This window comes from Pisolithus orientalis (genome assembly GCF_024613125.1).
Source record: "Pisolithus orientalis strain OTSU chromosome Unknown F5J12scaffold_64, whole genome shotgun sequence".
Lineage (NCBI taxonomy): Eukaryota > Fungi > Basidiomycota > Agaricomycetes > Boletales > Pisolithaceae > Pisolithus > Pisolithus orientalis.
The window spans coordinates 89,520-103,845 of NW_026260845.1; the positions used below are offsets into that span (position 1 = coordinate 89,520).

The 14,326-nt window shown below is 50.2% G+C and overlaps 5 protein-coding genes across 5 annotated transcripts; 3 read left to right on the top strand and 2 right to left on the bottom strand.

Annotated features, from left to right (window-relative positions):
- Positions 1-255: 255 nt before the first annotated feature.
- On the bottom strand, positions 256-2,264 carry F5J12DRAFT_506675 (phosphatidylserine decarboxylase family protein). Its single transcript, XM_051739769.1, has 3 exons — positions 2,049-2,264; positions 1,615-1,994; positions 256-1,565 (listed from the first exon to the last, which is right to left on the bottom strand). Exons 2-3 carry the CDS (start codon positions 1,984-1,986, stop codon positions 462-464), a joined length of 1,476 nt encoding a protein of 491 aa, XP_051594983.1. The 5' UTR covers positions 1,987-1,994; positions 2,049-2,264; the 3' UTR covers positions 256-461.
- A 1,814-nt stretch (positions 2,265-4,078) lies between these two features.
- On the top strand, positions 4,079-5,626 carry F5J12DRAFT_864621 (uncharacterized protein). Its single transcript, XM_051747012.1, has 5 exons — positions 4,079-4,105; positions 4,155-4,754; positions 4,811-4,937; positions 4,991-5,552; positions 5,606-5,626. Exons 2-4 carry the CDS (start codon positions 4,401-4,403, stop codon positions 5,350-5,352), a joined length of 843 nt encoding a protein of 280 aa, XP_051594984.1. The 5' UTR covers positions 4,079-4,105; positions 4,155-4,400; the 3' UTR covers positions 5,353-5,552; positions 5,606-5,626.
- An 18-nt stretch (positions 5,627-5,644) lies between these two features.
- On the top strand, positions 5,645-6,710 carry F5J12DRAFT_506755 (uncharacterized protein). The gene is made up of 3 exons (XM_051739770.1): positions 5,645-6,030; positions 6,087-6,206; positions 6,257-6,710. Exons 1-3 carry the CDS (start codon positions 5,817-5,819, stop codon positions 6,667-6,669), a joined length of 747 nt encoding a protein of 248 aa, XP_051594985.1. The 5' UTR covers positions 5,645-5,816; the 3' UTR covers positions 6,670-6,710.
- Positions 6,711-9,808: 3,098 nt separating this feature from the next.
- On the top strand, positions 9,809-11,691 carry F5J12DRAFT_864631 (phosphatidylserine decarboxylase-domain-containing protein). The gene is given in 4 exon segments (XM_051747013.1): positions 9,809-9,856; positions 9,911-10,380; positions 10,431-11,490; positions 11,501-11,691. 2 exon segments carry the CDS (start codon positions 9,919-9,921, stop codon positions 11,487-11,489), a joined length of 1,521 nt encoding a protein of 506 aa, XP_051594986.1. The 5' UTR covers positions 9,809-9,856; positions 9,911-9,918; the 3' UTR covers position 11,490; positions 11,501-11,691.
- Positions 11,692-11,758: 67 nt separating this feature from the next.
- On the bottom strand, positions 11,759-13,081 carry F5J12DRAFT_864637 (uncharacterized protein). The gene is given in 4 exon segments (XM_051747014.1): positions 11,759-11,814; positions 11,825-12,438; positions 12,501-12,739; positions 12,793-13,081. The coding sequence occupies 2 exon segments, from the start codon at positions 12,691-12,693 to the stop codon at positions 12,155-12,157; spliced, it is 477 nt and encodes a 158-aa protein (XP_051594987.1). The 5' UTR covers positions 12,694-12,739; positions 12,793-13,081; the 3' UTR covers positions 11,759-11,814; positions 11,825-12,154.
- Positions 13,082-14,326: the final 1,245 nt, after the last annotated feature.

The following is a 14,326-nucleotide window of genomic DNA, read 5'->3' on the forward strand; positions in this document are numbered from 1 at the left end:
TCATATCCTTTCGATTGCTGAGTTGTTCGAGTGGGGATGTTAGGGGCACCTTGGGCTGAACCAAGTGAAATGCTGGGCCCTGGCATTGTCGTCGTGTGCCCGGAGTTAAAACATGCAATCGCCGTTGCAAACCAAATGTGACTAATCTTCTGCAAGAAATCCTACTGATGGAGTGTCACTCTCCCCGCGGGATCAGTAAACACAGCAATGTCAGAGCGGAAAATGAGGAAGAGTAAACCACCCGGAGTGGAACTGGTCCAACTCATTTCCATTCACCCCACGTTGTTTGCACCACAGTGGAATGAGATACAGAAAGATAGCACGCAACGCGTAAGGCCTGAAATGTTACATCGTATGCAAACACGTCAAGACACTGATTCAATTTTGCTATCGTACACACGGGCGATCGAGACATGATACTGTTTGTAGGTTTACATGAACACGCGATCGGAACTATTATTTCAAGCCGTCTTTGCTACAGTGAGGATGTCTTTGCCAACTCGCACCTTGGATCCTACCAATGGCACTTCGATGGCGTTACCGTCATCGTCCTTGCCAGGCTGCGGGATCGGCGTCACGGTCAGGCCACCGCGAAAAACGAGGCAGTGGGTAGATCCTCCGAAGTGGAACATGCCCAACTGATCTCCCTTCTTGAGCTTCTGGCCCTCCCTGACGGTAATTTCGCAAGTCGACACCTCGCATAAGCCAACACCCACGAAGCACATCAAACCAACGGGCTCCTCGGCCTGGATGAAAATCAAAGCACGGCTAGATATGGCCGTGACGAAGTCCTGCGAGCGGGTGATAACGTCTGGGTCTAACTCATCGTCCCAGCGACCCGCGAAGTAGGTAGGCGGCGGTTGGTTAGGATGATTCATGCCCGCAATGAGGCGTGTCTTTACGACGGTACCATTTACGGGACTGCGCCAACGGTGATAGTCAAGAGATGCAAGCATAGCCTGGATAAGACTCCCGCCGACGAATTGGTCGACAAACTCGTCTCCTGCGAGCATGTGGTTGAGGGAGTAGGGTGTATTTTTGAGCCAAAATCTCTCGGTCTTCTTGAGGTCCTGGTAGAACCGGTCGACGGTAGACGAGCATGCAGAGTTGACGATCGCTGGGTCATCAGGATGAACCACGGCACGGTGGACGGCTTTCAACTCCCTGACGAAGAAGTCGTCATAAGACTTGTAACCGTAATGAGGATCCGAGGTATCGCAAATATAGAAGTGTTCAAAGCTTTGCTGCGTAGGGTCTCCGCCAGCGTACTCGACAATCTCACTGAGTGCTTCGGCGCTGAGCCAGCCACCGACTCCGTCGTGAATGACTCTCTTGGATGCCGGCGACGTGAGGAACTCGTTCCATTTCATGAACAGCCTGTACAATTTCTTATTGACTCCAGGGTGGGTGAACGCGACGTAGCCCGCAGGAGTGTTGCAGAAACGTGAAATGACAGCGTAAAAGGGAACAGACGCCGCCATTTCGCTGGCACTGTCCCCGCCATGGGAAGGTGCTGTGGTTAGGATCGTATCGAACATCTCCAATAAGTCTCTATAGTCCTTGATCTAGGCTGAAATGAGCCGCGTGACGGTTGCAAAAGTCGAAACTATATACCTCTGCTTCACCCGTGCCCGGAGTAGGCGGGGGAGCTTGCTCGAACATCGCGTTGAATGCATCGCGGACCACGGGCTCCTTCTCAATGAAATCCAGGAAGTCCAGCACTATATCGTCAAGATTGCGGATAGTACAAACGATTTGCCTGTCGCCGCCGACGACGCGGTAGTGGCACCGCAGTTGGCGGGGGTCGAAGTCGATGCCGGATCTGTTTAACGCTGTCTCCAGCTTCTCCCCTGCCTCCGCAAAACGCGCGCCGGTTTTAGGGATACGTCCATGGATAAGACGACTACGCTCGAAGTATCTGCCCACGAATCTGTCAACAGCTGCTCGGTCTTTGGGAAGCCATCTGGAGACGGTTGTTTGGGGCATGTTTAATACTGATTACTATCAGTATGAAAGTGCGGTGATACCATGAGTTGAAAGGGACCCACGAGTATGACTATTGCGATGGGGAACAGGTATTGCAGGGACAAAAGCCTAGGGAATGAACGAAAAACCAGAGCCTTTTTATCCGATCCAGCTAGCTAGTGTGAAGGGCAGGCCATGCTGAAGCAGTAATGCAGTTGGAGCTCTCGCTTCTTGTCACAAGAACTTCGTGTTAGTTGACAATGCCGCAAACACGGCTTCGCCCCCACTACGTGGAGTGATACGTAACCGAGAGAACGAATGGGGACACGAGCAGGCATGCAGCGAACCTCTTGGGAGTAAGTGCGGAGCCGAGCGGAAAATACAATCAATTTAGAACGCTAAAACGAAATTCCCTGCAGGTCACAGAGACCCTATACTTACGATTAGACCACCTGACGAACTGCCCCGGGACACGTGTCCGAAAATCAGATAAATGATCATGAACCAAATGGTATTGCAGTACTCATTCCCAGAAAGCGTAGAACAGTTCAGATCTGGAAGCACCGTACCATCGGTGTGCCGTGGACCTGATGACATACCTGATTGTAGCACCAGAGTGCGGCCAACTGTTGATCTCTTCATATTCTTGGGTCCCATAACACCATTGGACAACATTACCAAACGTTCCCTTTTGACGCGTCATTGTCGTTGCTGTTGTCGTCGTCGCTTTGGGGTGGTCGTGGCCCTTGGTGTGGTGGTTGAGGTTGTCACGGGACTTGTCGAGACGTTGAGGCATTGACCCAGTGGGTAGTGTTGATCCGCATTCGGCAAGCATCATTCTTCCTGTCATTAGAATCGCGGTGAGTGAGAAATGCTGTCATGACTGCATACATTCTTATGTACTAGATATATCGTTGAAACGAAGCCTTCTTGAATCCTGTAGCGCCATTGGACAATATTACCACAACGTTTCTCCACATCTAGGCACTATTCGGCAGACATCATTCATCCTGTCATTAGAAACGCGGCGAACGAAAACGCTTACTTGAGTTCCAGACCACGCCCTTTCTTTTCTCCAAGAGTAACATACTCCATTGATCATGAGATATCTGAAAAAATACTGGATAGACGGACGGTGCAGACCGAATTGTCGTAAGCGACATAAAGCAGCCGGGATAGAAGTTTTTTTTGTCTTTCGTTCTTCATGAGGTCAAGTGGTTCATTCTAGAACAGAAGCAAAGGCCTGTTCGCAAAATCGAAGGGAAGGTAGATTCACCTCCGCCAGTCTCGGAATTTTTCGAGGAGCCAACCAACCAATTTCATGAAGTTCATACGTACCGACACTCATTCCAATAGGTAAAACCCCCGTTTGAACCGTTCGGTCCTTCTGACCAGGTGATACGAGCTTCGATTGACAGTTACGTGTCATAGAATGAGGGTGGTACCAACATGATGGCAGTCCAGGGCGTCGTATTACATAGATGTTGGTAGGCAAGGTCACTCGAAATGTTGTCGCTCGGATTTGGTTCGGATCACTTCGCCCATGTGGTGGTAGTCACGTTTTAGGCAACCGGATCCGGGACAAGTCCGGCCCGGACGCAACGTGAACCAGTCTCTGGAGGGCTGCATGATGCGCAAGTTCTGCCCGCGGCGAAGTGTGCTGACGCAAGGCGCGCGACCCACTTCGCTTACTCGGACATGGACTCTAGCATACTGACAACAGGGTGGATGGTAAATATGTTGAACCATTTTCAGAACATGAATCCGTATGTGCGTATCCCATGAGCCACGACACCCAGTCCTTCAACGTCTTCGATATCTTCTGTTCCAGCAACCAAGGTCAGCTATTGCAAAGATATCCGTCGGTCTCGGACTCTCGTTCATGATACGATTTAAACGCAGAGCAAACTCCAGGATGCAACTCAGTCGTCGGACGTCGCCGCGTCGTCGCCGACAGGGAAATCGAATAGCGAGAAATCTCCTCTGGCTAAGCGCCCCCATCTCTCCCGCTCTTTCTACAGGACACTCGCACAATATGACATAAAGTCTCGTTTCGATACCAAGCACGCTTCCTCACCTGAGTCAGTTCCGATTTACTTCCAGCAAACGTGGGGGCTCCCATTTGCTGAACGTAATGGTAGTATGTAATACAATGGTCGCATCTCAAACATCGTTGACCTCTCCAAAAGCGCACCCCACTTCGCCTTCATTCTCGCCTGCACAACATCCTGCTCTTTCTCGAAGTTCTCCATCCGAACTGACAACAGTTGCTTTTCAGCACTCACCTGTATCTCCAATTCGTGCAGCGTCCGAATAGAGATCCTTGTGGACCCAATTCTTTCTATCTCTTCTCGCTACGTACAGGCTCTCCACGCATGCCAATAAGCTATCACAAATTGATGCTGTGGCTGCATCCGACTGCGCATGGATGAACGATGAAAAGGACAGGTTGGTATGAATTTGTGACATGTTATAGGTGCCCGCAGGATGAGATGGCATGGCCAGGGAAAGGAAGGTACCTTTTAGGAACGTGCAATTGCCGCCGAGTAGAACATTTCCTTCCATACTGTTGGGTTGGGATTCTCTGCGCACGATTTATAATTAACAGGGTCCCTCAAAGCTGGCGCCGACGCCGCCGACGATACCCATGCCTGCAGCGCGACTACCATAAATTAGCTGTAGGCGTCGGTGTCAGGGCCAACTTTGAGCGGCCCCGATGCTTTGTCGAAAAACAATGCTCTTTGCTTGCGGACATGCACGGAGTCCGTGGAAGGCGTGACGATACAATGGTGTATATCATTTCGCCCAGTGCACTGTCCGGGGGTGGTCTAATGTCATCCAACAGATTCTACGTACCGCGTGCCCCTTCAAGCTTCAAGCTTCAATCCCCGAGTTTCACGGTTCATCGGATGAGAACTACCGCCATTGTGTTGGTTCCTATGACAACCAAAATTCCTACAAAACGTCCATTTGTAAGTGCTTTTAGATACGTTCGCGGTGACTTTCATTAATGTTTATTGCTCAGACACCCCGCAAGTGAGCTCCCTTCATTCAGCGGTGTCATCGACGGTACTCCGCCTCCACTTCCCGGAGATGCCTCTGCGATGCAAGTCGACGGAAGTGCACCACTATCATCACCCGAGTTGTCAGATACGTCCTTCATCATCGCTCTTTTTGGCTGGCAGCCCGCGCCTTCTGCACCTCCCCACGACCGCAGACCAAAATCATCCCTATCGGCGTCCCGTTCAGGATCTCTTGTACCCGATACCAGCGCTTTCGCGTGCAACCGAGGACACAACAATTGTTGAAACACACATGGGTGTCTTCGCCCAGTGCAGTCGCATTATCCATGGACATCATCCTGTTACCCGCGAGCATATTTGCTAAGGTGGGAGAGAACCTGGATATGGCGATGGCCAGAGCCAGTACTGTCTTTGACCTTCACCACCTGCAGCCACAATACGCTTCCTCTGGGAACGGCGGCGGCGGCGGCGGGCCAGCTCTTCCTGTCTTCGATTGTACCCCGTAACTTGGGATCTAAAATATTTCGTTGACAGGGATAGTGCGATGTGCGCTGCACTCACAAGGTATTGCGGCAAGCTTCCTGTCAGAACGCGAATTAATCAGTGGTATATATTAGCGAAACGGACTCTTGATATACCAAATGTAATAATCTTGTGCGTGGATCATGCACCGGCGAATCTTTGTGACCATTTTTTTAGCCCCTACCCGTGCTCAGTGCCATTCCTCATTTCGACACCTTAACTGTGTGCACCCTCACAAGTATTTCTTCATTTATTTATGACTGAAAATGACGACCTTTTGCGGTGACACCAATCTTGGCTCAAGTGATGAGCAGTCGGCCATACTCTGGTGCTGCAATTAGGTGCGGTCCACGGCATGATCATCGGTATCGGCAATGTGTCCCGGATCAGTTTATAGGGCAGTCTAATCGTGAGTATAGATTCTCCGTGATCTACAAGGAATATCGTTTCGGCATTCCAAGTCGGTCAGACCTCCCATTCGGAAGCCTTCTCCCAGTTGCTACTATTCTTATCGTTCCAGGTAGCCAGAGACATTTTCCCCAGTGTCAACTGATCCGAAGTTCTTCGGACAAGCAGTCGAAGCTCCAGTGGTGCTATTGCCATCAGAATGGCAGTCGGATAAATGGGTTCAAGCACTTGGTTCGTTCCTCAGGCGTGTCTCTGCAATACCAGTTCCCTATCACAACAGTTGTACTCGTGAGTTCGTTTCGCTTTGTAACACCACCTCATTTTCATACTAACCACAGTCAACATCGACCATGAGCAAAACCACCGTCTGCAGATGACATGCTTACGTCAGGCCCATCCGCGTCGCGTTGTAAAGGTAGAAGCGCCTCCCACAACTCAGCGTGTCCCCAGTTCGTCTGCGCCGGTGCAAGTGACGCAGTCCTTTTTCTATTGGACTGTCGACCTCATCAACCTCGGCAATAAGATATCTCAGTCGTGTGCTGTCGGGATTGTGGAGCTTTGCTGTCATTGTAATGCTATCCGAGGAATGCTTGACGAGAGACAGGAACAGCACCATATGCAATTGTTATTGACGAACGGAAAATCTCTGTCAGTGTTCATTCCTGCAGATGAAGTGAAAATCGATTCTCTTCCTCTTGTGGACTTTTCAGAACACCTACGAAAAACCTATCGTAGGGGTGCTGGACACTAGAACAAAGCCCTCACTGACAATAGGCATCTTGTTTGCCAGGGATGACACATGCACACAACAACATTAACGCACATGTACTAGTCAGCGGTTGCAAGAAACACCCAGGTGAGACTGAGATGGGTACAAGGTTTGTGAATGTCCGCTGTTGTTAGTCTCCTGGGTCCGCAGAATGGCTGGGTACGAGACTAGTGCAAACTTGCACAGCGAGAAAAGGCGGCGGAGTGCCAATATACTCGATTGCTCGGGTGTCGAAAAAGGTGTGCATGTACCTGGAGGTGCAGTGTCTCGTTCACAGCCGTTCTGGTAGTCTCGAAGCCAGTGTGCGCAGTGCCTCCTAGAACGGTCGGACATGTCCGGGTACTGAAGAGTGGCTGGCAGTGAGACTACCATTCTGAGGACTAACAAGGTGATGCTTTGCTGTGGCAGCATACAGGACATATGTACTACGGGGTAGATAGACAGGCGGTAACAAGCTGCTCAGCCTGGAGCCACTGCGCCTGGAACCATGCATCCTACCAGCTTTGTCGAGGAGTTGAGTACAACTAATACACAGCACCACCCAGTGCTCCCTATCTCGAGACAAAAAGTAGGTGCGCTCCACTCACAGACATATCAACGTTTTACTTGTAAGTACCCGTCCCCAAATGGGATCAACGTGGGATACTTTAGAAGTGACCAGCCTCCGGTTTCCACGCTCCCGGGAAATTTGGGTAACTTGAACGCGTGAAAATATCACAGCTGACCTACTCACCGAACTTGTGCGCAACCAATGATTTCGAAGGCGTCCATGTCCTTCGCCAAACTCGCTTTGAACGGCCATCGCGAACTACTACGCAGCTTCATTTCATTCCGGGAGCCTTGACGCCAGTATACGGTACCTCCCTATGACCTAGGTACACATCACAAAGACCATTCTAGCAAACTGCTGTCTTCGAATGCAGCGCTCACCTCACAGAACGATGCTTTTACTGGTCTAAACTGGCAAATTTTTGCTTCTTCACTTCCATATCTGGCTCCCAGTCCGGCACGAGGTGGTGCTAGTTTTCCCTAGGTAGGCCAAGGAATCGATTGAAGAAAGAGTATCATCCCTTCACGTTGTGTACACGGTAATGGAAAGCGACTTTCTTATATTCACCACTCACGACGAATGTCCGTGGGGCAACCCAAATGCCGCCCACATCGTCAAAAATGCGATCGATTTCTATGCGTCGTGATGGGAAATACCTAGTGTCTTTGTTGGCACCCTCTATTTGACGCGCAGTCGACAATCGTGTTATGTCACAGAGAGTTGTATGAATCGCGCTGGATTTCCAATGTGTTCAGTCCCTAAGCTACTGTAGTACTGGAGTAGTACTGGCACATTATGGTATGGTGGTACATTTCCTAATTTGGAACCTGACACTCGCGAATATTTCACAAAACTGCACGGACTTCCTTCAATGTTGCGCATAGTCTCCACAAGTGGGGCGAAAGCATTAGCTGCAAACTGCTAAATCGTGCACAGAACAACACAACCATGTCCCGCTCGCTGGCGATTACACATATCGGCCTTCCTAGCCATGTCATCTTATCCTTGCTAGACACACCACACAACCTGCTATCGATCACAGCGTGGCGAGGTTCTCCGGACTAGACTAAATGATGGCGTTGCGCCACCAATATTGTCGAGAGTGGGGCTGATTTTATGACCTTGCCCCTTACGGTGCTCTGGACTAGCCAGCATGTCGGTGGTACCCTCATTCAATGACCCCATAACTGTCAGTAGAAAATCATATTACCTGGTCATAAGGGTTGAAGGTTCGAACGGGGGCTTTTTCATTGGCAAAGGTGTCGGTACGTATTGAAATTTAGATCCGAGGCTGACTGATGTCAAGACCAATTGGACGTTTGCAACCGAAGACTAACAACTTTTCCCCCACCAACCTGCCCCCCCCATTTTCCTAACAAGTCTTTTCTTCCTCTAGACACCTGATTGTCCATATATGCACGACGAAATGAATGAAAAAGTTTTGTGCAGGCTGCTTTGTGTCGCACACGGCGATTCGGTTTATCCAATAAATACCATCTGGTTATAATTCCAGACGTCCAATGATCGATAGTGTACGCTGCTCTTGAAGGAAGGCCATAGTTTTGATCTCTAGTAAGTGTTCTCTTCTGCCTCAATTCTAGTAACAAGATGAACGGTGTCTGATCAACAGTGCCCAGGTGTCGAAGGTTGTTGGTGTTATTATTGACTAATGGCATTATAGGACTTAAGAAGAGCGGGACCTCCCTTGGGCGAAGTGTCTAATAACAGTGCACTCAAGCACTCTCATTCGCTGCCAATTTTGATGGAAAGAATCATGCGGGCCCAATGCGGATCAACAATGCCGAGTTCCCCGTCGAGGAACGTTGGGTATTGGCATTGTTGTCTAATGGTGTTATAGGTCCCAAGGGTAACGTTCGGAAGAAGCTCAGAAGCAGTAACTGACACTCTTATCGGATTGGACTCTTGGGCCTGCCTGAGCTGTGTATCTTTACCCACGGATCTTTGTGACCATCATTCATTATCCCCTGTCCGTGTTCAGCGCTCCGGCATACTTAGCCCCATTCGTGATTTGGACACCATAGCCATTACGCCCTCACAAGTATCTCCATTTATTTGCAACTGAAGACAATAACCTTTCACCTTGGAACCAATCTAGGGTAAAGTGGTCGGCCGGGACCTCGTGCTACGATCAGGTGTGTCCCATCCTTCCAGATCGAGTTGGACCCGAAGTGTAAACTCTCCCAAGTTTTCTGAGCGTAAGTACCTTCGACGCCAACTGATTCATGATTATCTACCTGATTATTGTCATGTATCCCAGACCAGTTCATCGGGTGGTCTAATTTTGAGTATAGTTTCTTGTGATCTGTGGAGAATCCCGTTTCTGCATTCCAGGCCGATCGTATCATCCATTCGGCCTCCGTGCTCATTCATTCTCTCCGTCATGTATCATTCCATCTATCGGGAGCGCTATCGTGTTCGCCCCAGAGTCAGACGGAGTTCTTCTCACAAGAATCCAAGGCTCCAATCGTATTACCGTTTCAGGATAGCCTGCCCTATACGCTTTGGCTGGCTGGATCGGATAAAAGGGCACAGGTTTTTCGTTCGTTCGTCAGGCTTTTGTCTCTGCAATACCTGTTCCCCATCGCAATATTCATACTCGTGGGTCCCTTTTGCCTCTTAATACCACCGCACCTTCATACTGACCGTAATCAGCATTAACCATGGACTTGGCAGTTTTCGTATTGGCCCCCGTAGTGCAGGGGTTCAAAAATCTCATCGAGGAGGATGGTGCGGTCTACACTGCATTCGACGAGATGTTCCGGCAAGCGGCAGCGGCGGAGGCGGCAGTGGCAGCAGAAGCAGCAGCAGAAGTAGCAGCAACAGCGGCCGTAGCAGTGGAAGCGGCACGAGCAGCGGATGTGGCAGGAGCAGAGGCTGCGGCATTAGCAGCGAAGACGGCGGCATTAGCGGTAAGATCAGCGGCCGCGGCAGGAACAGCGCAAGCGGCAAGGCAAGCGGAAGAAACAGCGAACGCCCAAGTGCAAGCGGCAACGGCAGGGGTGGTGGCAGCGCAAGCGCTAGGGGCAGCGGCAGCAGCAGCGGCAGTGGAAGCGGCAGCAGCAACGGCAGCGGTAGCGGCGGCGGCAAAAGCAGCGGCAGCAGTAACAAAAGCGGAAGCCCAGGTATATATTTTCGTTTTTTTGCGGCCGTTACGCCTCTCATTTCAGTCTAGGTCGAAGACTATGTGGAATTGATGCTGGTGATCAATACCCTTCTTTTGACACCGCCTAGATATGGTCTAGGCCCAAGTGTCATGGCGTCTAGTGTTCCGTTCTATGCTGTCATCTCCCGTTTCTGCAACACCCATGCTGGCTACGAGGCGTTCACCAATCCCAGAGTCAACGCAAATTTATGCGGGGTGTTCACCCAGTGGCAGGATTTCCTCGTGGCGCAGGAATCCAGGGTCGTCCTTGGTGATGGGCCGGGCGGCTGGTTCAGTGACATCGCACTTCGTGCTATGGTCGAGAGCGCTGGTGGAAACCCCGACCTGCAGACGTTTCAGGACTTCTATGTTTGCGTCCCCAATGCTGACCACTACGGTTTCGCCTCCTATGACGCCTTCTTCACCAGGCAATTACGCCCCAATCAAGCTATTCCTCCCGACAACAATCCATTTATCATTAGATCTGCATGCTCGTCTACCGTCCACAGGCTTTACACCAACCTCAGGAAGACGGAGAGATTCTGCATCAAAAATACCCCCTACTCCCTCCGCCACATCCTCGCAGGGGATGAGGATGTTGACACCTTCGTCGGCGGGACTCTGCTACAGGCTATGCTTGGATGTACCGACTACCACCGTTGGCACAGTCCCGTGAACGGTATTGTCGTAAGGACACGCCTCATTTCTGGCACGATGAATCCATCACCAGTCCCCCATCCAACCTACTTCGCTGGTCTCTTGGACGGCGAACGTAAGGATCTAGACGTCATTACCCGCTCGCAGGACTTTGTCACGGCCATATCTACTCGTGCTTTGATCTTCATCCAAGCTGATGATCCCGTTGGCTTGATGTGCTTCGTGGCTGTTGGCTTATGCGAGGTGTCGACTTGCGAAATTACCGTCAATGAGAATCAAGTGATCCAGAAGGGAGATCCGCTGGGTACGTTCCGCTTTGGAGGATCTACCCACTGCCTCATCTTCCGACGCGGCCTGAACGTGACGCCGATTGACCAAAATTTGGTGGGATCGAAAGTGCAAGTTGGTCAAGATATTTTCAACGTAGCATAAGTTTAGGGCGATAGCTTCGATCGCATGTTAGTGTAATCTTACAAACAGTGTCTCGTGTGTACGATAGCAAGGTTGAATGGGTGTCTTAACGCATTTGCATACGATGTAACGTTCCAGGCTTACGATGGCAATGCCAGGCCCCAGTAGTTTGCTTGATTAAGCCTAAGGTGCCCCGGACATTCACACTCGGACAGTATGCCAGATGTCGAAAGGAGATGTTTCGATCTATGCCTCATCTTGTTACGGTGTTGTGTAGTGTATTTACATAACTCTATTCGTTGACGAATATATACTGGGGACAGCAGGTAGAACGAGACTACCTGCTTCTGGGACATGCACCAAGATCTGCCAAAAATGCGGCAGGCTTGTACGTGTCGGACCAGGCTGAGCAGCTTGTTACCGCCTTTCTATTTATCCCGTAGCTCGTATGTTTTGTGTGCTGCCATAACGAAGACAAGTATAACGGTAGAGTTTGTGCGAACTAGGACCTGGACAGGAGGTAAATACGAGACAGCACAGACTATCTTTTTCTAGGACAACTGTCAAAAACACGGCAAGCTTGGGTCCAAGGTACGTATCAGAGGTGGCAGAGTAGGGATCCCGGTGGATCAGTTGATGGCTTGTCCTGCTACTTGTACATACTAGATCAGTACTTCTTGCGCATTCTAGCATACCCATGATAGGAGGCTTTCTGCAGACGTTCTGAAAAGTCCACAAAAGGCAGAGAAATGGGTTATCGCTTCGCATGCAGAGATAAATGCCGACACAGACTTTCCGTTCGTCGATGGCGAAGGTATATACTGTTGTTCCTGTTCCTCACTCGTCATGCCATCCTCGGCTAGCGTTACGACGGTCGCAAAGCTCCACGATCCCACATGCCTTTGGCATAACGGACAATACACTAGCGACATCCTTTGCTGACGTCGATAGTCCCATCGCAGAAGTACCACTAGGAACCGCGTCATTTGCGTGGTACGGACGAACCGGCGACGCGTTGACTTGCGCTCCTACCTATGAGAGACAATGCAGACGTGCATGGCATTGGCGTAAGCATGCTTTCCCTGTCCGTAAGCGAACGCGAGACAGAACTTGCGAGCAAGAGCGCCTGCCAATCAAAAAGAGCGACGATTAAGGACGTATCTGACAATTCGGACGGTGGTGGCCGTGCGCTTTCGTCGACTTGCGTAGCAAAAGAATCAAGCATGGGACGTTGACGCAGCTGAACGAAGGAAGCTTGGCTGTGACGGTATCTGAGAAACAAGTATTAGAAAAAGTCCCCGTGAACGCATGCGAGTGTACATACGGGTATGTCTTTTATGGAGATTTTAGAAATCATAGGGACCAGTGCAACGACTGCCAGTGGTCCTCGAGTCGCGTGCCGTGAAACACGGATTGAAGGGGCATGCAGTACACGGAATCTGTGAGATGGATTACATAAATTATCCTTACTACATTCTACGCCGTTCAACGCTTGGCCCAAGTACACGTACAGAAGGGAAGGATAATGAGCGTAGCCAGCCTACTGAATGTAAAACGCGGGAAAGCTTGGGGAAAGCATCATGCATCGTGATCAGCTACAAATTAATAAATTCTGTACGGAGGCATCAGGAAGCGAAAAAATGGTTTAGACTTGTTTAAACCTGTCACTGACTGGTCGTGACCGCGCCGATTCCGTCATTTCCTGTCCCTCTGATGAGGGACGCAACCTAACACATGTCCTGCTCGGCGACGATTACACATTCCTCAAACCTGCAAGCACCCATGACACGTCACATGTTCACAGCAACCTGCTATCGATCGCAGCGTGGCGAACTTCTCCGGACGATCCAAACGATAACATGGCGCCACTGATATCGTCGAGGGTAGGGCTGATGCTGTGACCTTGCCTATCTCCTTGCGGTGCTCTGGACTACTAGTAGCCAGCAGGTCGGTGACACCCTCATTCTATGACACATAACTGTCAATCGAAGATGGTCAGAAGGGTTGGCTCATTGGAATGGGTGTCCGTATGTATTGGAATTTGGATCCGAGGTGAAGACCAATTGAACGTCTAGAACCGAAGACTACTGACTCGCTTCCTCTAGATTAATGAACCACCTGACTGTCCATTTATATGCGCGAGAAAACGAGGGAAAAGGTTCTATGCAGGCCGCTTTATGTCGCGTGCAATGGTTCGGTCTATGCGGTTACAGTTTCAGACATCCTGTGATCAACGGGCCTTGGAGAAAAGGCGTGATTTCGAACTCTAGTAAGCGTTCTCGTTCGCCGCGATTCTAATGTGCCTAGATGTGGAGGAACTTCGTCATATTATATTGTCCAATGGCGTTATAGGACTCAAGAAGAACAAAGTTAGGCCTCGTTTGAGCGATGTGTCTAGTAAGAGTGTACTCATCATCAGGAAGCGAAAAAATGGTTTAGACTTGTTTAAACCTGTCACTGACTGGTCGTGACCGTGATTCCGTCATTTCCTGTCCCACTGATGATGACTTCTGATGGCAGAATGAATCATGCCTGCCGAATGCGGATCAGGACTGCCTAGTTGCTTGTAGGGAAACGTGTTGGGTATTGGTATTGTTGTCCAATGGTGTCATGCGACCCAAGAATCAACATCCAGTGGAGCTCAAAAGCATTAGCTAACCCTCTTATCGTGGTGGACTCATGTATCTTTACCCGCGGATCTCTGCGACCGTTGTTTATTAGCCCCTATTCCTGCCCAGCGCTCCGCCATATGCAACCCCGTTCCTGGTTTGGACACCATAACCATGTACGCCCTCAAAAGTATCTCATCATTTATTTGTGAATGAAGGAACCAGTCTTGGCTGAAGCGATCAGCGGCT

Coding starts and splice junctions, on each gene's coding strand:
- F5J12DRAFT_506675 (XM_051739769.1), bottom strand. CDS start 1,986: ATGCCCCAAACAACCGTCTCCAGATGGCTTCCCAAAGACCGAGCAGCT. Junction 1,566..1,614: donor CGGGCACGGGTGAAGCAGAG/GTATATAGTTTC, acceptor ATTTCAGCCTAG/ATCAAGGACTATAGAGACTT.
- F5J12DRAFT_864621 (XM_051747012.1), top strand. CDS start 4,401: ATGAAAAGGACAGGTTGGTATGAATTTGTGACATGTTATAGGTGCCCG. Junction 4,755..4,810: donor GAAGGCGTGACGATACAATG/GTGTATATCATT, acceptor GTCATCCAACAG/ATTCTACGTACCGCGTGCCC. Junction 4,938..4,990: donor TTCCTACAAAACGTCCATTT/GTAAGTGCTTTT, acceptor TTTATTGCTCAG/ACACCCCGCAAGTGAGCTCC.
- F5J12DRAFT_506755 (XM_051739770.1), top strand. CDS start 5,817: ATGAGCAGTCGGCCATACTCTGGTGCTGCAATTAGGTGCGGTCCACGG. Junction 6,031..6,086: donor TACTATTCTTATCGTTCCAG/GTAGCCAGAGAC, acceptor TCGGACAAGCAG/TCGAAGCTCCAGTGGTGCTA. Junction 6,207..6,256: donor CTATCACAACAGTTGTACTC/GTGAGTTCGTTT, acceptor TACTAACCACAG/TCAACATCGACCATGAGCAA.
- F5J12DRAFT_864631 (XM_051747013.1), top strand. CDS start 9,919: ATGGACTTGGCAGTTTTCGTATTGGCCCCCGTAGTGCAGGGGTTCAAA. Junction 10,381..10,430: donor TAACAAAAGCGGAAGCCCAG/GTATATATTTTC, acceptor ATTTCAGTCTAG/GTCGAAGACTATGTGGAATT.
- F5J12DRAFT_864637 (XM_051747014.1), bottom strand. CDS start 12,693: ATGCTTGATTCTTTTGCTACGCAAGTCGACGAAAGCGCACGGCCACCA. Junction 12,439..12,500: donor GTCTGCATTGTCTCTCATAG/GTAGGAGCGCAA, acceptor CGCGGTTCCTAG/TGGTACTTCTGCGATGGGAC.